The sequence below is a fragment of the Neofelis nebulosa genome, chromosome 7 (genome assembly GCF_028018385.1).
Source record: "Neofelis nebulosa isolate mNeoNeb1 chromosome 7, mNeoNeb1.pri, whole genome shotgun sequence".
Taxonomy (NCBI): domain Eukaryota; kingdom Metazoa; phylum Chordata; class Mammalia; order Carnivora; family Felidae; genus Neofelis; species Neofelis nebulosa.
This window is the reverse complement of record NC_080788.1, coordinates 107508756-107531868: the sequence shown is the minus strand read 5'-3', so window position 1 is coordinate 107531868 and position 23113 is coordinate 107508756. Positions and strand designations below refer to the sequence as shown.

The window sequence follows — 23113 nt, the reverse complement described above, 5'->3', positions numbered from 1 at the left end:
GAAGTTGTCTTATAATTCAAGCACTCCTTACAAGCTCTTTGCCCAAACTGATGTTAATTTTGAACAGATGAAAAGTACAAATGTAACAAGCTTTAATTTTTAGAATTCATTAACAGTTCCGCCCATTTTGCAATGAGTATGTCTCGCTTTCAAGATCAAATATAGTGGTAACAAGTATTAAGGTGGACATAATGTTTTATCGACTGGAACAGAGGTACCATGAGAGAGCATACCTTTGCCTTATCTTTTTAGTTCAAAAAACATTTTGCCATTATGGTTTTGGTCAAAAATTTTAAATATAGTCCGTGTCTATAAAGAAGCAATAGCTGTCTACCTCCATGGTTCTTTTCTATTCCAAGACAATGAAGGATTTTAAGATGTGGCCCAGACAAGGGCCCAGACAATTGTGACTGATTACCACCAACCAAATGAACAGTTTTGTATTTTGATCAAGTCAGAAAGCTTAAAGAAAGGAAAAGCACATGAGGACATCCATTACTTACTACCTTGCAGATCTTTCTGTGTGCTTCCCTCAGCTACCGTGTGCCCAAAGCCTATCTTTCTCTCCATATGGTCATCTCTTCTTTTGATGCCAGTTGCCCTGTTGAGACCCCTCCAAATGAGTCCATTTGCTAAAAGATGTAGCAGGAGGATCTGGCCACACTGTCTTCAATACTGGCCCCTGCTGTTTCATTTCCTGGCCAATTCTACCCCATCCAGGTGACAATGGGCCTGAGCACCACTGCGTTCATTTCCAAGCACAGGGAGAATGTGGTCCTACTGGTTAGAAGTAGCATGGGGATTAAATGCTCTGTTCTTTTACTGTCTACACAGAATGCCAGGTGTAATGTATCTACTCATTCAAAACATCTGCTGAATTATTTAAACATCCAGAAATAATAGTATTGGCATTTTTCTCTTCACAGTCATATTGACTGCATTTAAGCAGTGAGAGGGAAGAGCCTGGAAAATGGAATCACTGCAGGTGTTTTTATCAGCAAAGGTCTCTTCCAGCAGTTTCCCTCTGGATTACCATTTAAAGTTTAAATATATGTAGGAGCCTATTTCATAGCAAAAGAAACTCATGGAGTAGTTGACTAGGAGATATCATCTTTGAAGGTCACCGTGCATGTTTAATGTCTTGTATGACATCAGTTCCCATTATGTTTCTCTGGTTTGATGGCAAACGAGGGAAAGTTAAAGTAGGGAAAGTTACTGCTGTTTCTTTTCTTTTTTTTTTTTTTTTTTTTTGCTGTTTCTTTTTGTTAGCTCTTTATGGTGTGATATTTTGTTGGCCTGAAAAAGGCGGTGAAAATCAGAGAAACTGGCTGTCACTGCTTTGGACACTGGGTTGTAAAGAAGTGAGGTTTTTTGAGCCTCTAATCCTTTTCAGAAGGTGGTCAAGTACTGTAGTCAATTATTGGAAGCTTACTAAAATGTAAAGTCAACAGCATGTAATTTTTCAACAGTCCTTTCAATGAAATGCTGATACTATCTATAAACAGGATTTTCTCCCTTGGCCTTTTATAAAGTAGCACTTACTTATCACATAGCAAGTGGTGCAGTGCTGCCTGAAATCTTTACTGGACCAAGATGGACTATAAATAAACACATTTGAGAATATGGTGCAATAATGCAGATAATTGTGCACAATTTATTGCCATTTCATTGTTATCCATTTATACCACATTTTGCCTTATAAATAAAATATGAGTAGCTGCACCACTGCCTTTCATTTCGTACATTTTTAATAAACTTTCTGAATACTGTACCACTATTGGATCATATAATTGACTACACTTAAAATGGTTTCCTCAACCAAAACATTTTGGGCAGCAGCTAAGGGCTCTCTCTCTCTAGAAGTTTGACATAGCATTTTATTTCCATTTAGCTATTAACTCAAACCTTGGATCACTTCTATTTTTTCTTTTCTGTTCTTGATTGGATTATGGAAATTAAGGATAGCTCTGATTTCTGCATTCGAAATCAGGAATCTTCAAATCTGCCAAATCTGCCAGTTCACCCTTGACTGAATTAGTTCTAGGTGAGCCCCAGGCAAGCTGCAGTGGGTTCTCCCACATGTGGTTTGGGGACTAAGATGAGATCACCAAGCCCAGTCCATTTATCAATTGATAGGATGTACTGATCTCTCATTTCAAAGCCAATGCATTGCTCCTTGGTTTTTAGCAAAGTGACTTTGGTTTTTGCAATTGACAAAGCAATACAGTAATTTACCAAAAACTATGGGGGTTAATTTGTTGCAGTTATAGAGTTACTTATATTTTTTTTACTTTGGTTTTATGGAAAATTTATTCAAATACCCATTTTTTCTGGATCAGCTGCTATAACCTTCCTACACAAGTTTACATCACTCTGAGCAGAATTAAAATGTGAAAAATCATCATTTACACAGCAGATTGGAACACAGAAATTCTCTTCTCTGATCACACTTCACCACTTCCTACCCTTCCTACTGAATCATCATGGGCCATTTGCTGTCACTCTGACCACACACAGCCATTGCCATTCCCCCAGCGCATCAGTTTCCAACAGTCTTGGCTGCTTGTCATTCACTAGAGATCCTTGACTTTAGCCAAACCCTGTTTACTTTCTGGCAGTCCTTTTATTGATTCCTTTCTGAATTTAGACTGTATTTTTCTAGATCAGCACTGTCCGATACAAATATAATGTGAGTCATTACCTAGAAATGTTAAATTTTCTAGTAGCTTCTTCATTACAAAGTAAAAAGAGGGGCACCTGGGTGGCTCAGTCGGTTAAGCATTCGACTCTTGATTTCAGCTCAGGTCATGATCTCATGGTTCATGAGTTTGAAACCCATGTCAGGCTCTGCTGACAGTGTGGAGCCTGCTTGGGATTTTCTCTCTCCTCTCTCTGCCCCTTCCACTCTCTCTCTCTCTCTCTCAAAATAAATAAAATTAGTAACAGTAATAATAAAGTAAAAAAGAAACTGATAAAGTTAATTTTGATAATATATTTAATCCAACATATCCAGAGTACTAGTCTTTCAACAACAAAATCAATATAAAAAGTATTATATGTATAATCTACATCCTTGTTTTGGATTAAGTCTGAAATCCGATAGGTAGTTTACAGCACGTCTCATTTGGGACTAGTCACATTTAAGGTGCTCAGTAGCCACGTGTGGCTCATCACTACTGTATTAAACAAGGCAGGTTTGGACTTTTCCTAAATTCTTCAAGCCCCATCCTTATCCTCCTCAGTCTCAAGAAGACCTCATAACTCATTTTCCAGGATTTGAGTAAATCTACCTCAAGCCACTTTACGTCACTCTATGTTGTTCCCTTCCCACCTCAACACATATTTGTAGCCACACCCATACATTCCCCAAATGTCTCTCCCTCTTTGCCCATTCTTTTCATTCTTCTCCCTTCTTTGAAAACAAAGAGCTATGGCTAATCCCATCCTTTTGCCCCTTCTCTGAGACTTTGCTCAGCCAAATCTCCCCTCTTTCCAGGATCCTCACTCCTCCCTTTCTATTAATATCCCCAGGCTTTGCTCAACCTAAAGGTTTGCGTTTGCTGCTACTTGCCCAAACTACCATTGTATTTGCCATCTTCTTCATTACTTTGAACTTCCCACCATTTATCCAACCCTTTACAATATGGCTTCCATCCTCACTACTGCTGATACTCCCTGCCAAGTTATGAGTGACCTTCCAGTCTCCAAATCCAGGGTCCTTTCTTGGTTATCATTTCCCTTGTTAGGTCATCAGCACCCCTCACTGTAGTCTACCCTTTCGTCCTGGGAAGTTTCCTTCTTCTTGACTGCCATAACCTACACTGTTGGGGTACCCATTCTGACACTCAGACAGGACTCCTTTGATATGCTCCATTTATTTCTTTGAATCTTAAATTATGGTTTCATTCTCAGTTGCATTTCTTAGTCTCTCCTGTCATGGGGGCTTCCTCCACTCTCGTGGCCTCAATCGTGCTTTCTACTCATATTCAGCCCTCCTTACTAAATTTCAGTCTTGCGTTTCCAGTTTCCTACTGTGCATATTCATCTCAATATCATTGGAATATGATATTACTGACCATTTAACTCAGGGCTTCTGTGACAAAGCCTATAGAAAATCCAAATTATTTGGTTTTTAAGCTTTATGAAATTTAGGAAGTATTGTAACTGTCAGCTTCATCTCACCTGTGATCCCTATCCCATCTCTGCCCTAGACTGTGTCAAAATGCCCTTTTTTGATGTCATCGTGTTAGAACCTGGAGGTTTAAAAGCAAGTGTCCACTTTATCCCAAACCAGCTCCCACTCCGATTTCCTGTTTTTGTCAGTGATATTAATCACTCAGTCACCCAGCTTTGAAATGTTGCCTTCACCCTTAATTAGCTCTTCCTCCTTTCTCCCACAGCTAATTAGTCACCCTTCTTGTTGACTAATCCTTCATAATATTTCCCTTTATCCACTCCATCTCCTTAACAAATTGTTCACTACATTCACAAACCATCCCACGTCCTCTTTCATCAATTCCAGCACCGTCCCTTCCTTGAACTCAACTTTTGCCACTTCCAACAGCACAAAATGTATTGGTACTGATTCAGCATTTTGTAAATGAGCATCAGTCTTCCCAGCTAGATCTTAAGTCCCTTAAAAGCAGGAACGGAATTGTATGATCTCTTCGTTCTTGGTTTCACTAGATGAATAGATGGCCAATAACTATTTACTGTTGATAATGACATGTTGTCACCTAAAAGTTTTTTTTTCACATTCAATATCCAGCTCTGGAAGCAGATTTAAATAAATCAGGTTGCTCAAATTAATTTTGCATACTTTGGGGAATGTTTAACCTATAACCATATAATGCGAGAGAGGCAACTGTTTTCTTCTGGAAAAAGCATCAAACTTAGGGTTTGAACTCATTAACTAGTCAGTACACAAGTTTCTTAACTTTTAGCTTCTTTATCTGTTATACGTAGACCTATCCAGCAGAGTTGACTGTGAGGTGTAAATGAGATAGTATCAGAGGATGCTTTGAACATTTCAGAATCTACATAAATAGCTTATGACGTCAGAAAAGTACTCAGAATAAACATCCCATTGATGTTGTAAGATGAATCTTTTGCTAACCTCCTAATTAGAAACCTCTAGCAATCTTTTTGTTTTATTTTTATTTTTTATTTTTTTGAGAGAGAGAGAGAGAGTAGGGGGAGAGACAGAGAGAGAGGGAGATACAGAATCCAAAGCAGGCTCCAGGCTCTGAGCTGTCAGCACAGAGCCCGACACGGGCCTCGAACCCATGAACCATGAGATCATGACCTAAGCCGAAGTCAGACGCTCAACCGACTGAGCCACCCAGATACCCCAGAAATCTCCAACAATCTTAACACGTTGATGGAAAGACCTGCTGTGTAATGACTACACCAAACTAATTTAGTTGATAGTTCACACTCTCTGCCCATAGTCTCTTCACATAAAGCCCTTACCTGGTGCCTGCCATTCTTGGCTATTTACACAGGTATCCAGAGACTGAGAAGGCTTTTCTAGAAGGGTACACCGTTTTTAACAAGTGTTAAGTGACTTATCAAGTGGGGGTTCACTTGATAATACCAAACTTTATATTTTCTTTGCTTGAAAGTTTCTCGCAGGGTCTCCCGTGCCACTTCACATCATCTCAGAGGTAGGTAAGCCCACCTTCTCTAGTACTAAGGAGTGCCCCCTTTAGCACAAATCATTCTGTCTTATAATGTATTTGTTTCTAAACGTGTCTGCCATGTGAATCTAGGGGTGTCATGAAATAGAAGATTACGACTTATTTGTGGGTGGGTTTTCTTTCTTTCTTTCTTTCTTTCTTTCTTTCTTTCTTTCTTTCTTTCTTTCTTTTTTTTTTTTTTAACAATTCATTGATTTTTATATCCCTGGGACTTAGCACAAAGCCTGGCACTTAAAATAAAGTTCTTAATAAATACTGAATAAATGAATAAAATGTAAAAGAGGCAACCCTGCAGATAATGGTGATGTTTTAGTCTTTTTGTTCTCCTTCCCTCCCCCCACCTCCCCAACAGAATAAATGCTAGGAGGCTTCAGTTCCCTAGGGACCTTTAGCCCTGCTGGTCTGGACTTCCCTCAATGTGTTAGTCCAGATCCATTCAGCAACAGGGGGGCGCTAGGCTTCTGGGAACATCCCTTCTCCCACTTCTATCACCTGCCCTCAGAGGCCCAGGGGTTTCTTGTTGTCATGTCTTCCAAAAGGTCGGTCCCTCTTCTCTGTCTGAAAAGGAGTATTACTTTGGTGCTCTTGTCTCAACAAACTCGTCTAAAACAAAACACAATTGGTAAACTCATTTGAATTTTGTTGTTAACGGTGAGCTCATCTTCAGTGTATTATCCCCTTCTTTAAAAAAAAAAAAAAGATAAAAAGGATTAACCTAAAGCAGTGAATTTCTAATATTAGAATGTCAGTCCATGTGACTGGTGCTTGGGCCTGGGAGAAGAGAGGGGCTTTAGAGCAGCAGTGCTTTTCCTTTGCCCCTGGAAACCTACTTGTAGAACCAGCCCCACTCAAGAGAAGAAAAATCTTTTGTTTCACACCAAAACACGCTTGTGATTCTCTCCTCTACTTCCTACATCACAAAAGTGTTGTAAGAACAAATTCTTGCCCAACAAAATGGCAGACTACTCTAATCTTGTGTGTTAATGTCATTGGTGGACCAGGTCATGGTGGATATGGAGTCGGTGGAGATGGATGACAGATCAGCTCAAAAGGCAGTTCTCTCGGGGCGCCTGGGTGGCTGAGTCGGTTAAGCATCCAACTCTTGATTTTGGCTCAGGTCATGATCTCACGGTTTATGAGATCGAGCCCCACATCGAGCTCTGCAATGTGGAGCCTGTCTGAGATTCTCTCTCTCTCCCTCTCTTTCTGTCCCTCCCCCCCCACCCCCATCAAAATAAATAAACTTTTAAAAAAGTAAATTCTCCTCCAGCTTCACACTGCTGAGGTATCCTCAGCCTGTTATAAAAGAGCCCCCACCCCACCCCTTAAGTCCTTGATTTCCTCTCCAGCCAGCCTGAAGTAAAACTGTTGCGGAGGGTTAAAACTTGGCTCCGCAACACTCCTTATATCCCCTCTAGAACGTCAGAGAGTTGTCACAGGCTATGTGACCTTTTCAGTACTGTTCCTTCAGCTAGCTGCATACCTGTGTATGATGGGAGCAGCTCCTGCTCTCTTCAACCTGGTCACTTCCATTTTCCTCTGAGCAAATGACTGATATCTAATCCTTTAGTAAACCAGCTGCCTTTGGGTATACCACACATGAACCTGGCGGTATAAGCAACTGCCATTGTCATTCGGGTGTGAGATGGGGATTTTGTGTCTCATTTTCTCTTTCTGAAAATGTATTCATGTAACATTCGATAAAAACCATTTGTTGCAACAACATGGATGGACCTTGAGGCCATTATGCTAAGTGAAATACGTCAGACAGAGAAAGACAAATATGATTTAATCTCATTTATATGTGGAATCTAAAATAGCCTAACTTGTAGAAACAGTAGAATGGTGGTTACCAGGGTTAGGGGGTCGGGGGACTGGAGAGATGTTGTTGATTGGTGGGTACAAACTCACGACTAGAAGGTAAGTAAATTCTGGAGATCTAATGCACAGCATAGTGATTGTAGCCAACAATACTGTAGTATAAACGTCAAAATTGCTGAGAGACTAGATCCTAAATGTTCTCACCACAAAAGAAATGATAATTATGTACCATAATAGAGGTGTTAGTTTAATGTTCTGGTAGCAATCTTATTCTAATATTTAAATGTATCCAATCAACATGTTGTACACCTTAAACTTATGCCATGTTATTTGTCAATTATATCTCAATGTATTTATTTAGAAAAAATTTCTTAATGTTTATTTTTGAGAGAGAGAGAGAGAGAGAGAGAGAGAGAGAGCTTGAGCAGAGAAGGGGCAGAGAGAGAGGAAGACACAAAATCTGAAGCAGGCTCCAGGCTCTAAGCTGTCAGCACAGAGCCCAATGTGGGGCTTGAACTCACAAACCTCAAGATCAGGAGCTGAGCTGAAGTCGGATGTTCAACTGACCGAGCCACCCAGCCTTCCCAATTGTATCTCAATTCAAAAAAACATTTGTAACTTGCCTAATTGGAGAATAAATTTGCATGCATTCTCCAGCAAGGCTTCTTTGTTTTTTCATAATCTGGTGACCGGAATATGGGAAATATTTACATTTTGTACCATATTTGAAGCACTGTGGCTTTGTTCTTTTGAACTCAGTTTTTTGTGTGTAAGCGAAAGAGGGAAATAACTGAGTGAGAGATGTGATCTAGATTTTTACAGCTGTATTCCGTATTTTTAAATCATATAATAGGAGTGAATAAATTATGTTGTACAAAATGGTTTAATCCAAGTGTCAGCTTCAGGGATTCTTGAGATAGCTACTAACTTTTCAGTTTTGCTGGCTTTGGTGGCAGGCCGTGTTTTTACTCAGAAACCTTTGCCATTGGCTGGGGTCTCTGGACCTGTTGCCATGCTTCTGAAGGTACCACTTCTCTGAAACCTCCCTTTTCATTGTTCCTGCCCTTTCTGAGCAGCAGGAACAGTCACATGTCTGCTGTGCACATCTCCAGGCCACCATTAAGACATAACCTTGTCAGCAGGGTATCAAGATGCATGCAGTCAGTACCTTCCAGAGAGGCGGAGCAGGTACTTCAGAGTCCTCTGTACTTTGAGATTTGTTTCAGAGTCACAGATGGTGTAGCCCCGCGAGATGCACTCATAGAGGTATGGTCGCTGGAGACTCACCAGCCTTTTCTTACCTGCAATTTATAAACTGTCCTCAGGGACGGAAAAGAGTCTTCCAAAGCAAAACACAATGGCAGCCAGTGCCCTGGCCAAAGCCCTGTGTCTGCTCGCTGGTGTTTGGGAATCCTGAGTCGAGGTGAGGACCTGCGGCCACCACGGCTCCACGGAATGAGTCCCGCGGCAGTTCTGCCAGTGCTAAGTGTGTGTGTGGCTTTGGTCTCCTCCCCACAGCTATTGACCTGCTCTACTGGCGGGACATCAAGCAGACTGGGATCGTGTTCGGGAGCTTCCTGCTACTGCTCTTCTCCCTGACCCAGTTCAGCGTTGTGAGTGTCGTGGCCTACCTGGCTCTTGCCGCGCTCTCAGCCACCATCAGTTTCCGCATCTACAAGTCTGTGTTACAAGCGGTGCAGAAAACTGACGAGGGCCACCCTTTCAAGTGAGTACCCCAGCTGGGCCAGTCCTTGCCCAGTCTCTCACGAGGCTCCTTCCCCCTGACTCTGTTTCAGCTCCTGGGCATTTGGGTGATATGTCTCTGGGACCTGACAGATGTCTCCGAGTCTCTTTAATGCCCTGGCTTCTAATAGCTAACATTTCTGGTGAATTTCTAAGGCAAACTCAGTTATCCCCATTGTAACACTTACTTGCTGTATTGAGTTTTTATATTTAATTATTACTAATGAATTAAGATGCATATTTAATATAAATTTATAGAGCATACACATATTTCATATATTTAATTATTACTAATAGTGATCATAATCCATTATATGTGCACAATGTTTTATAATTTAAGGAGTAAGCAACAATTAATCCTCCCTACCCTGTGAAGAAGGCAGAGCAGTGTAATTAATCTCTACGTACAGGTGGGAAAACTGAGGTTCTAAGACGTAAAGTGACTTGCGCAAGGTCATGTGGCTAGTAAATAGCACAGAGTCAGGGCTAGGGTGTTTGGATTTTTATTTCTATGGTCTCTGGAAGCTTCATTCCAAAGGGCCAACTTTCTGAGGGGTACAAGTTAATGAATAGTCTTATAACGTGCCCTCCTCTGCATTTTTATACTAGGGAAATCTGACTAGAATGAACATTAAAGAGGAGGAATTGTTTTTAAAGCCATATACTAAGGATGAATGAAACAGGGCAGAGGGAGGCAATAGTCCTGCCAGCTGCATGCCACCCAACTCCACCCCAATCTGTCTCCTTGACTCTGGCTTGTGAGCCCGGGGAATTTCAGCACTGACTGTCAGAGTCACCCCCTCCCCTGCTGTTGGCCCCGGAGTGCAAGCTGTACTATAGGTGTCCTCAGTTCCTATAACGGAGGGGACAGTTCTGAGTCCTGGATGAGCCTTGTAGATGCTGCTGCAGGTGGCTTCTGGGCCAGACCCAGTAAATCCTCCCTGGCTCACCCACACCAGTAAGCTGAATGAAGACCTTAGGGCACCGGGCCCTTAAAAGGTGAAAAGATGCCTGTGTTTTGGGGACAGAAGGGAAAAGGCTGCACATCCAACCTCCCTTCCCAGCCTCTGGTTCCTGGCCTCGGTGTTAGTTACAGTCTGAGCACTCTTGCCCTTGGGATGTATTGGGCTTTCTTCTTTTTTTAAAAAAAAAAAATTTTTTTTTTAACATTTATTTATTTTTGAGACAGAGAGAGACAGAGCATGAACGGGGGAGGGTCAGAGAGAGGGAGACACAGAATCCGAAACAGGCTCCGGGCTCTGAGCTGTCAGCACAGAGCCCGACGCGGGGCTCAAACTCGCGGACCGCGAGATCGTGACCTGAGCCGAAGTCGGCTGCCTAACCGACTGAGCCACCCAGGCGCCCTGTATTGGGCTTTCTTCTAATGCAGTTAATGGGTCTTCTGGGCTATAACTTGTCTCTACAAATCCCTGTCCCAAAGGGGGGAAAGCGTAGAAGTGCAGTGTCTTCACATCAGGGTTATACCATGCCTACCAGCCTGTGACCAGAGTTCACATCTTCAGAGTCCTCTGCCTCAGCCTCTGCCCTCAGCCATCCAAGAAAGGCTAGTTTCTTTCACATTCTTGGCCCCCCAAGACTGTCATGTTCAATTAGTTCAACTATTTTTTCTTCCTTTAGGAAACAGATTTAAAAAAAAACAAAAACAAAACAAAACTTCCCTGTGGTTGAGTTGTTTTTATCAGTAAATAGAATACCTGACTAGAAGCACATTTTGGGATCAAAGCTTAACTAGAAAAATCAGTATTTTTCTGTATTTTTTTCCTAAAGAGTAGGAAAGCCATAAGATTTCATTGTAAGCTCTCTAAATTCAAACTAAATGCTACTTTATTTTTTCCCTCTCAATTCTCAGAATTAGATAAGCACTGTAAGAACTCTAGAAATATCCTCTGGGTAGATAACATAGTGCTGTCTTAAAACAGAACGGAAGGAGGGGAGGAGGTAGAGAGGATGGGCCCTCAGTGGGGGAGCATGGCCGAACAGGAGGATGGACTACATGGGGAGCCTGGTTTATCTGCCCATAGTTACACTTCATCGTTTGAACAAATGAAAAATGCAGTCACTAAAAATATTGCTCTTAGTAGAAACAGTGAGCTTTTGAATAGGGGCCAGGTCTCTTGAGCTTTCAGAGCTCTCTAGATAAAACCTGAGAGTATTTTCCAAAATGCAAACATGAAATATTAAAGTTGAGGTGATGAGCAATAATTGGCAGCTAGGATTTTCAGATACCTCTGTTATTTAAAAAAATAAACCATCTCCATGCAGCCAAGAAGAAATGAGGACTTTCACAACTACCTGGCAGACCAGGGATTTATGGAGAATTCAGTGAATGAGCTGATTCTGGACTGACTTCTCCCTGGTCCAAGCCAGTTGCTCTGAACCATCAGCTCACACTGTCATGCTGTCTTGGGGACACAGAAACAGTCATAGCACACCATTAACGGCCATAATTCCCAGGTTCTCCAGTATACTGGAAGTGGGTGTGTATGGTCCCTGCAGCCCACTGGCTGGCGTAAAGCCCCCAGAGATGGCCTGGCTGTCCTCAGAGTGGGAGGAGGAAAACTCAGCTGTTTCATGGTTACCTCTGATGGAGCTCTCTGTGGATGGTTTGTTGACAGGACCTACTTGGAGCTCGAGATCACCCTTTCTCAGGAGCAGATCCAGAAGTACACAGACTGTCTGCAGTTCTATGTGAACAACACACTTAAAGAACTGAGGAGGCTCTTCCTTGTCCAGGACCTGGTGGATTCCTTAAAAGTACGGTTGCTTAAGCCATTCACTTGACAATCTTGAGTTTTGTTTTCCCTAATGGTATAACGTAAACCACCACATAATGGGGAATAAGGAGCAAGTGCTAATTACATTCTAGAGTGAGAAAACCTCCAGCTGTGTGGTACCATGGAGTGCATCCAGTCCAATCCTCTCATTTTACAGATGCCACAACTGTGGTTCAGAGAGGCTAAGTCACTTGCCTGAGGTTGCCCAGCGAGTCACTGGCTGGGATCAAACCGAGGGTCACATGGCTTCTAATTCTATACTTTTCACAACACACCAGGTTGTTTCTTCTTATCATTTTCAGTCCCTTGGCCAATTTCCTAAAATTAGCTCTTTAAAAACTCTAGTTTTGGAAATGTGAAAAATATATATATGCTTTTTTCATTGAAAGAAACTCTGTGGACTCCTAATGGTGAGATGTCCCTGTGTCCTTACCTGGTGTGTGCTGTGAGACTGAGCCTCGGAAGCATGGAGGACCTTGGCACCTGTGTGTGATTCCTGGCACTCTCACTGAACTTACTAGGTTTCTTTGAACAAGCTGCTCAGCCCACCCTGTGGTGTATGTATAAGACTGAAGTCAACGGGGCATGATTCGGCAGGGCCTGAGCGAGGTTGTTGTGAGTTCCCTGTGCTCCCAGAGTGCTTTGTACGCACACTGGGCAGGGGTCTTGTCGCCGGGGCTGCCCAACAACTGTTTGAGGAAGGGCAGAAGGAAAAGTGAATGATGTGGCCTTGGAAGATGCTCTCCTGGAATAATACTACTTTCCAAGTAATGACTGAAGAGAGATACCAGGGAGATGACAATTACTGACCCAAGGGCTTTTAGGTTGATGTTTCTATTTGTATTTGTAATGTAAAAATACAGGCTAGAGCAGAGGTCATCAAACCTTATCTGTAAAGGGCCAGATAGTAAATCTGTTAGGCTTTGCATGCCACATAATCTCTGTCACAGCTACTCAGCTTTGCCATCATAGTAGGAAAGCGGCCAAACACGATGCATAAATGAATGGCTGTGGCTGTGTGCCAATAAGACTTTATTTATGAATACCGAAAGTTGCATTTCATATCATTTCTACATATCACAAAATGTTGTTCTTGCTTTGGTTTTCTTCAACCATTTAAAAATATGAAATTTATTCTTAACTCATGGGCCCATAAAGAAACAGGCCAAGGGCCATAGTTTGCTGACCCCTCCCTTATTATTTCATGGAGTCCTTCAGATCTTCTGACAAAGATGTCCAAAAGGTTCTAAGAGAAGTAAAGGCTAAGTTCTCTTTCAGTAATTCTGTGATGAACTTTAAATGCTTACATTTCTTATTGAAATGGTGTATTTTCCCTCCATTTTTAATCTAAAAAAAGTCAATGAAATAAGACGCTCATCTGTCACAATGGTTTTAGAAGCTCTGATAAAGATTCCATTCTTCAGTTTGCAGTCCTGATGTGGCTCCTGACTTACGTTGGCGCTCTTTTCAACGGGCTGACCCTGCTGCTCATGGGTAAGAACAGATGAGCATGTTATGTCTTCCTTCACACTCTCCACGAGCATAAAGCTTCCTATGCTGTTAGCTGTGAGCTTGCTGTGGTAGAGTCCTAGAAACAACACCATAGTACAGGGCATTTCCCTGACCATCATAGTTCAATTTAAGGGTGTATATTATACATTAATAATGAATCACTTAGTTTGAAGGATTTTTTTTCTCTTGAATCACAACTGGTTTTATTTGGTTTCTAATATATATTTGTTTGCAGTAGGCAATTATGGATAGAAATTAATTTTCATTGTGGGAAGGCACAATCCATCCCTCATTCCTGGAATGAGTCTGGGAATAATGGCTCAATATCTGTAAAGGGCTCAACATCCCTTTGTTTTCCTTATGGACTGTGCTGCCATCTTTTTAAATTTTTTTTAATGTTTATTTTTTTGAGAGAGAGAGAGAGAGAGAGAGAGCCAGGTGTGCTGGGGGAAAGACAGAGAGAGGGAGACACAGAACCCGAAGCAGGATCCAGGCTCTGAGCTGTCTGCACAGAGCCCATCACGGGGCTCAAACCCACAAACCGTGAGATCATGACCTGAGCCGAAGTCGGACATTTAACCAGCTGAGCCACCCAGGTGCCCTCAGTCCTGCCATCTTTTAGCTAGAATGCTAGCTACCATAAAATAATGCTATAAGATTACATAATTATATAAAGATGTATCTAAAAGCTTATTCTCACTGATAACTCTCAGAATTTTAATACTGTATTTGTTTTTCATCCCAGCTGTGGTTTCAATGTTTACTCTACCTGTAGTGTATGTTAAGCACCAGGTAAGTCCTGTGTGATGTCAGATAGTCACCTTAAATTTTGACCTTGTGACCTTTGGATGTTCTCATGATTTCTTCTTCTTTGTAGGCACAGATTGACCAATATCTGGGACTTGTGAGGACTCACATAAACGCTGTTGTGGCAAAGTAAGTTACACAGTGCAGTTCCTAAAAAGGAGAGACTATCTTTTTTTTTTTTTTTTTTTACGTTTACTTATTTTTGAGACAGAGAGACAGAGCATGAACGGGGGAGGGTCAGAGAGAGGGAGACACAGAATCTGAAACAGGCTCCAGGCTCTGAGCTGTCAGCACAGAGTCTGACGCGGGGCTTGAACTCACGGACTGCGAGATCATGACCTGAGCCGAAGTCGGCCGCTTAACCGACTGAGCCACCCAGGCGCCCCAAAAGGAGAGACTATCTTAGGCAGGCATTTGTGTGGATTAGATATGGGTAATAAAAGGACAATAAAATAGTAAGTTCATTTATGATCATTCACTTACTGGAGTCAGGCATTTACACCTTTCCCAACCATATGATTTCAGAAAATTAATTATACACTTTAAAATGCTTAATCAAGTAAAACTTCAGTGGTTTAATTCAGGTATGATGATGAATGAGTTCTAATGAATGAATGATATTATGCTTTATCTGGAGACTGGCTCATGTCCAAGAACAAGATGGGTTGAAGGAAAGAAGGAAGCCTGATTCAGAAAACTAAAATTAATTTACAACAGTTTGATTGAAATAAAAACCATCAAATTAACATACATTATCAATCTTTCAAACAATAAAGAGCACTGATTTTTTTAAAATATAATTTATCGTCAAATCGGCTAACCTACAGTGTGCTCAGTGTGCTCTTGGTTTTGGGGGTAGATTCCCATGATTCATTGCTTACATACAACACTCACTGTAAAGACCACTGACTTTTAAACCATTGAAATTATTTTTCCAACTTGAAAAAATGTTTAAATCTGTAATATTTGTTATATTTTCTGCTACACCATTTTGACTCAACAAGGGTGTGTGTTTGCTTATTTAATTAACACCATTGCTTTTTATTTTTTCTTCTTTTTAATGTTTATTTTTGAGAGAGGGAGAGAGCTTGAGCAGGGGAGGGGTGGAGAGAGGGAAACAGAGGATCTGAAGTAGGCTCTGCACTGACAGCAGCGAGCCCGACGCGGGGCTCGAATTCACGAACCGCAAGTTCATGACCTGAGCCGAAGTCGGACACTCAACAGACCGAGCCACCCAGGAGCCCTTTAAACAGACTCTACGTTATGGTTCCTTTGTATATCAGCAAATAAAGATTCCAGTTATAAGTATCCACAGCTAGTATGGACATTAAACTTAGTTCTTCATAATTTTTAAATAAATTAGTGTTTGTAAATTTATGTCAGTCTAAACCACCTGGAATGATAGTTTTTATATTGTCATTTTGTTACTGATTTTGTTTTAATCAAAAGCTGACCTAGGCTCCAACTGGAAATACATGTCACAAAAGGGCTAGACTATGTTGAGATTGAACTCCCTCTCCTAATCTTAAAATCATGGGGCTAGACCTCAGTGGTGGTCAGAATTAGAGGGAAATATGTTAGACAGCCAATGATGTATCAACAACACCAACAAGTAAGAGAAGGCAACCATTTTAAAGTTCCTCTGCTATTTGATTTGTACATCATCAGTTATGATTCTCTCCTAAACTATAGGAAGTGTTTTGTCTTGTTTTCTTTTGTTTTGTTTTATTGTGTACTGCTCATAATTCTTCCTCCTAAATTCATGGTGAATTTGGATCTAGATCAGATCTGTGGCACATTTCAAAATGTCTGAAATTATCTCCTTGGACCCAAATGCAACTAAAACCTCATGAAAATCAACAAACTGAGGATAAAGTATTCATTATTTCGTATTAAGGAATGGCCCCATGGTATAGTGTAAAAGTCGGTGGTTGCCAAAACCTGGGAAACTGTCAAAGATACCAGTTCCCAGATTCTTAAAACAGACCTAGAGAATTCGAATTTCTAGGATTGGGGACCTGGAATCCGTATTTTAATGAACTCTCCAGGTAACTTTTTGGCAATTAAGAGCTGTGTTTTGGGGAACTGTAGCAACACCGGAATAGGAAGGAGAACACCAGAATAGGAGCTTAGAAATCAGAAGCTAGACATTCTAGTCCTAAGTTATCCAATACTTAGTTTGGGGATCTTGAACAAATCACGTCTATTAATTTTTTATTTGGTCAATAGGTTGGTTGGCTCCAAAAAGAGACATGCCTGTTATGCCCCAGGTACTGCGTGGAACAGGCACGGAGGGTAAAAAGATGAATGAGCTGATCCCCACTCTAGTAGAGCTCTCAGCCTCTCTGTGCAGATAAAACTGTAAAGAGATAAATAAGTATAAGACAATATAAGAACTACAATGGAGTTGTATAAAATGTTAAGGTCAGGGAGATAAGGAAATAACTGTTCCTACCTGGAGGGGTAATGGAAATGGCATTAAATCCTTACTAAAATGAAGGCCTTTGTCTTAGTTCAGGCCACTGTACTAAGTACCATAGACTTGGTGGCTTATAAACAACAGAAATTTATGTCTCGCCATTCTGGAGGCTGGATGTCCAAGATCAGAGTGCCAGCACGGTCAGGCTCTAATTAGGGCCTTCTTTCAGGTTACAGACTTCTTGCTCTGTCCTCACATGGTGGAAGTGGAAGGGAGCTCTCTGGGGTTTCTTTTATAGGGCACTAATCCTACTCATGAAAGTTCCACCCTCATGACCTAATCACCTCTGAAAGGCCTCATCCCCTAATACCAACACAATGTGGGTTAATTTCAACATACGAATTTGAGCAAGGGGCAGGGGGCTAGGGTGGGGGACACAAATATTCAGTCTATGGCAACCTTGAAGGATGGGTAAACATTCATCATGTGGGTGATGAGGGGAAAGACATTGCAGGAAGAAGAGATAACGTAAGCAAAGGGAGAAGCATGAAAATGTGGGTCATGTAGGAAATAATGAGTCCACCAGTGTGTCTAAAGCTTAAATGAGTGGAAAGATCAACTGCAAAGACTCTAGAAAGAGAGGCTGAGGTCAAGTATTGAACGCTGTAAGGAATGGTGACTCTGGCCCAACAGGAAATGGACAGCCCCTGATGTTTTTATGCGGGGGTGATATGCACCGTATGTGCACACAAATGTGCATACTGTGACAATCTAGTGAGAGGAGAACTGAACAGGGGAGTGGAAACGTAATCAGGTCAGCTAGGAGACTATGGTAATTCACAAAAGGTGACAAGAGTCTAGGCCTGTTAAAGTGGAAAGGAGAAAAGACAAAGAATGTACGATGTATGAACCTACATGTGCAATGTAATTGTTAATTAACATTGGAAATCAAGGCTGTGAAAAGAAATAGAAAGAAAACATTACCCGTAAGGACTAATGTGGTTTCTATAATTGAGCTTCATTCAGATTTGGATCTGAGCTTCTCGGTAGCTAGCAAAAAGAGAAACTACGTAAGTTAGATCGGTCTTGCTATCAGAAAGGAAGGAACAGCAGTTTTTGAAGAGAACCTGTTTTGCCTGACACTAAATCTTGAAGGAAATTTCTTGGTGGGGGTCTTACCTCTAAGGCTCCTTCGCCTCTGAAATTCTGATCCCATGTTAGAATAATTCCCAGCAGAAGAACCGACATCATTTTAGTAAAACAGTTAAGAACACGATCTTTGGAATCAGACTACTTTGAGTCCATTTCTGGTATTTTTAGCTACCTGAGTTCATCATAAATGTTATTTGACTCTCTGAGCTGGTTTCCTTATCTGCACATTAGTAATGTTAAATACTTAACTCATATGGTTGTTGGGGATTAAATGAGATAATGTCTATAAAGTACTTTTACTTGGATTGGACGTAAGACACAATAAATATTAGACATCAGCACGATCATCGCCATCAGCACCATCATCCTATTACTGCCTAGAGATTGGTTAAGAGGAGTGTGGAGAAAGTCCTAGACCTGGTGCAGTAGACCTCAGTGCCACTCCCTTCTCTCTGTGGACTAGATGGATAGAGCCTGTCCCAGTCATTTCTGGGTCTCAGGTAGATGCACAGAAATAGGTCTCTATTGTTGCATAGAAATGTGTTCACAGACACTCACATACTTTAGTATCTTTTGGAATATTAGCCTATTTGGTCAGCTAGCTAATTACGGCAACAGCACATGATGAAGTCACAAAATGATTTTATTAATAACACTTGTGACTTACTGTTTTTTGATATTGTCTTTTTAGGATTCAGGCTAAAATCCCAGGCGCTAAAAGGCATGCTGAGTAAATCGATATCCCACCAGGGACTGGACACAAACCAGAATGTCTGGAGTGGTAACAACTCTGTTCTTACATGTTACTGCAAATTGATTGTTTCTCCCCCCAGTACCATAATCTTAGAGACAAACTTTAAAACAGCTGTTTTTAGGCTGTTCCTGTACTCTTAGGATATTTGAGTCACTTGTGTCAAGCACTAAAGTATAGAGAAAAGTGTATTAGATGTGGTTTTAATTTTGTGTTGCTAAAAAAAAAAAAAAAAGTGCATGATGGTGAGAGCCCAGCTTATTTTGTCTTCTTCGGTGTTCTCCTCCTCCTCTCTGCAATGCTTCTGTAGCTTCTGACGTTCCCCGTGGCTAGGCCCTTCCTGCCGAGTGCACTGATGCAGTAGTGGAAATCGCTTATATGTCCTTGGGTTGCTGGTTGGATTAATCTTTAATAACAATATATAGAATTGTAGACTGATGTTTTAGTGTTTTTCCAACACACAACATAAAAATAAAAACAGTCGACCGTACTTATGGTAATCAGTTTTGTATAACTTAAAATAATTAAATAAATGAATAACCCCTCCTCCCTGCCCTCCCCCCCCAAAAAAAACATGCAGTACTTTTGTTGTGTGGGACTGACAGGCTGATTTACATGTATGGTAAAAAAAAGTACCAGCATGTTAACTTTATTACGATTTGTATTACTTTCTCTGTAGTTCCTAATGGACCTAATTATGGACTCTGGATATTTGCACTTATGTACTTGATACTGAATGCATAAATAAATGTTACTAAATGTAAAACCTTCTCCCTCTCTTCTTGTGGTCTTACCATAAAATGCAAAAGTTCTAAGAGCTAGAATCTTCTGAGGACAGGCTGAGAAGCCTGAGACCAAGAGCTCACTTTATTCCTGTCTTCAGGACTGCATGGTCCAACTTCAACTTAGTATATGGCTCCTTTGGGGTCTTTATAGAAGTCACTACAAAGTAGTAAAACTGGAAAATACTCTTCATGTTGTACTCTGTGGGATTGATGTAGATATCTTAAGCAGGTATATATATATATATATATATATATATATATATATATATATATATCCTTCTATAGACTTCTTATAATAATATGCAATAATTATATTTGCTAGGAAGCCACTCTTTTGGTAACTATTTCTTGAGGACCTACTGGGTGCCAAGCACAGAGAAGAGGGCTGTGAATAAGAGAGATGACAGTTCCTGCCATCATCAAGACAAATCTTCTAAGGATTGCTTGCTGCTTTTCATAAAAATCCAATTGCATATTTTATTTCACTGTTAAGATCAAAAGTCAAAGATGATGAGGAAGAAGTGGATGAAAATAGTAGCAGTGGGAAAAATTAGTAGGAGAAAAAAGGAATAGTAACTTACAAAACGCTGCCTTTGACCAGTTTTACGCTTGGGCTCCATAAGCACTTATGGAGGTACCCTTGTGTACAAAGTGGTGTGACGACCATAAGGGCAACTGGACATTGTGCCAACGACCAGTATGGCGGGAGATGGGAGTTGGCTATGTGAAAACTAAATAAACTAACTAAATAAAAGGCAGCAGGAAATACGAGCTGGCTTACAAGACTAGAGCAACAGAGAAGGATTCTCAGAGGAGGTGAACTTTGCGGCTGGGTTTTCCAGATGGAGAAGGTGGTTCATCCCAGTACGAAGAGAGAACATCACCTAAGATGCTAAGTCACAGAAATACATGGCATCCACTGAGAATGGTGAGTGACAAGTTGAAATGGGTTGTAAGGTGCTTGGGCTGAAGATGTGGTGCCAGGTGAGGCTGAAAGGCTGGGTTGAGACCACTAGGAAGAAACTTGAATGCTAAGGAGTTTGAGCTCCAAGCACCCACTGTGCCCAGAGGAGCCTCTAGGAGATGATGTGGAGGGAGATGGGATCGGAGTTGGTGATGGACTAGATGTGGGGTTTCAACACCAAGGCTGACCTTGGCCCTCCTCAAATTTCACGCCCTTGGCAGCTTGCGTGCCTCGCCTTAGCCCAGCTCCGTCTGAGACTGGCTGTTCAGGAGAACGCAATACCATTTTTCAGGGTAGAAATCCCAGAAGACCTGGTATGGGGGAGGAAGATATTAAGCTGGGTTTGGTGCCTGCCATTCTTTATGGTCAGTAGGTACAGAAGAGGATCTTTTTTCTCTATGTGTGCTTTCCAGTCTCCAACCCTTTCAGATGAAGTTTCCTCCAAAAGCTTTACTGTGTAGAATTAACCTCCCCGCCCCCCACATCTGCATTCGCAGCATCTTCCTCCCTCCTGTTAGCCCAGAATTCCTTTCATAAGCAGCCGCGCATCAGGAGGATCTAAGGAGAAATTTCCATTTGCTGGCAGTGGTGGAGAACGTCTCCCGAGGAAACCCCTGTCTTTACAAAATGATAGGTACGGACATAGAATTTTACCAAAGGGAGCATGGGACACATAATATCAGTCAACATGATATTCTGGGCGATGGATATAATGTGAGGACTCTATGAACAGGTAAGAAGAGGACCAAGAACAGGATCTCCCAGGGACCCAGAGTGAGTGAGGTCATCCTGAAAGCTGTGCACAGTACAAAAATTTTATGGCCTATGGATGAGCCAAACAAACACAGGGTAGGGAGACACAGAAGCTGTGGTATGCCTTATGGCTCATTTCAGGAGTAAAGGTGCTCTTTCCCCACCTGTGTTAGTTTTCTGGGGTTGCCCTAACAAAATGCCAAAAACTGGATGACTTAAAGCAATAGAACTTTACTCCCTCACAGTTCTGGGGGCTAGAAGTCTGAAGTGAAGCTGTTGGCAAGGCCGTGTTCTCTCTGATAGCTCTAGGGGAGAGTCCTTCCTTACCTCTGCCAGCATTGCATGGTGCTCTTTGGCTTGTAGATGCATCACTCCAGGCACATGGCCATCTCCTCCCTGTGTGTCTTCCCACGGTCTTCTCTCTGTATCCAGATTTCCTCTTTTCAGAAGGTTAGCAATCATGGTGGATCAGGGCACACCTTTGTGACCTCACTTGAATTTGATTGTCTCTGTAAAAGACCCTATTTCCAAATAAGGTCGTATTCTGAGGTACTGGGTTAGGGACTTCAAGGTCTCTTTTGGCAGGACGCAATTCAACCATCACACCACCCCAGGCCTCACAATGGCCCTTAGGCCATTTTGAAGACTTTGCCTCCTGTGTAGAGCCCAGACCTATTTCTCCCCTTGTTCCCCACTAGGGAAGTACTGCTGAAAAGAAGTGAACTGGCTCCTTTCTTACGCAAAGGTACTTGAGTGTGGCCGAATGCTGGACCTCACTTCACTACTACAGGGTTCTAGTAATCACCACACTGTCCTTGAAGAGAGCTCCCAGCACCCAAACTTTAGCACTCTCATTAGAGTACAGAGAAGAGGTAGGGGACATGAAAGAGCCACCACTGGTGTTTTGGTGTTAGCCATTGTAGTAGTGGTTTAGTGCTCTGCTGATCCAGGCAAAAGGGCCATTTGCCTTCAGATTCCAACCTGCTTCTCTACTGCTTTATACTGGGCACCATATTTAAGCTCCTCAAAATGATTTTTTTCTTTTTGATACATTCAACATTACAGAATTAGTTCACTTTTTCTTTGACGAATAAATTGAAATGAATTCTTTTGTATCCTAGGCCACAGTTTCCTTCTAAAGGGATTCTACTGGAATGAGCTCCTTCTGGCTTTTAAAGGGTGGGGGGGGGTTCAAGTAGAAATGAAAGGACACTAAACAGCAACACAAGAGACTCAAGTATGAAACTGGTTGGTAAAGTAGATTTTAGGTCAAAAACTGTATTTAGAGACAAAGAAGGTCATTATATAATGATGAAAGGGTCAGTTTAACAGGGACATATAACAGTTGTAAAAATATATGCATCCAATATCAGAATATCTAAATATGTAAGACAAATATTGACAGATATGAAAGTATACATTGACAATAAACAATAATAGTAGGAGACTTCAACACCCTACATTCAATAATGGGCCGAACACCCAGACAGAAAGATTGAAAGAAACAAGGGACTTGAACAACACTAAAGACCAAATAGACCCAACAGACATATACAGAACTTTTCACCCAACAGCAGAAGAATACACAATCTTCTCAAGTGCACATGGAACATTCTCCATGATGGGTCACATGTTAGATGACAAAAAAAGTCTTTTTTTTTTCCAGTTTCAATGGATACTTTTATTATTTATTGAATAGATCACCAACTTTGTCTCCCTACCCACCCACAGTTAGAATTTCATCTTATTTCCATGCTGAGCAGTGAAACAACGCCAAAGCTAATCAGAATAAGCTACTTCAAACAGGGAAGCTAACACAGCTCATTTTCTTTTAACAGGCAAAATATAAATATATGCAATCTAGAATGCACAACGGCTTAGTCACTAAGAAATTCAGATGGTATCTTGGTGC

General features: G+C 41.4%; 1 protein-coding gene and 1 long non-coding RNA gene across 3 annotated transcripts in view; one reads left to right on the top strand and one right to left on the bottom strand.

Moving 5' to 3' along the window:
• The window catches only part of RTN1 (reticulon 1), a 225202-nt gene extending 205737 nt beyond the window's left edge, over positions 1 to 19465 (top strand). For both annotated transcript variants that reach the window (XM_058739202.1, XM_058739203.1), the window contains 6 exons: positions 9039 to 9246; positions 11900 to 12038; positions 13483 to 13552; positions 14316 to 14362; positions 14448 to 14506; positions 18640 to 19465. In XM_058739202.1, the coding sequence (XP_058595185.1) occupies positions 9039 to 9246; positions 11900 to 12038; positions 13483 to 13552; positions 14316 to 14362; positions 14448 to 14506; positions 18640 to 18682 (566 nt within the window). In that variant the 3' untranslated portion in view covers positions 18683 to 19465. The remainder of the gene's footprint in view (positions 1 to 9038; positions 9247 to 11899; positions 12039 to 13482; positions 13553 to 14315; positions 14363 to 14447; positions 14507 to 18639) is intronic.
• LOC131517295 (uncharacterized) lies at positions 16470 to 21633 on the bottom strand. Its single transcript, XR_009264500.1, has 3 exons — positions 21529 to 21633; positions 17781 to 17846; positions 16470 to 16736 (listed from the first exon to the last, which is right to left on the bottom strand). It is a non-coding gene; the product is annotated as an uncharacterized LOC131517295 (long non-coding RNA).
• Between the last annotated feature and the right edge of the window lie 1480 nt (positions 21634 to 23113).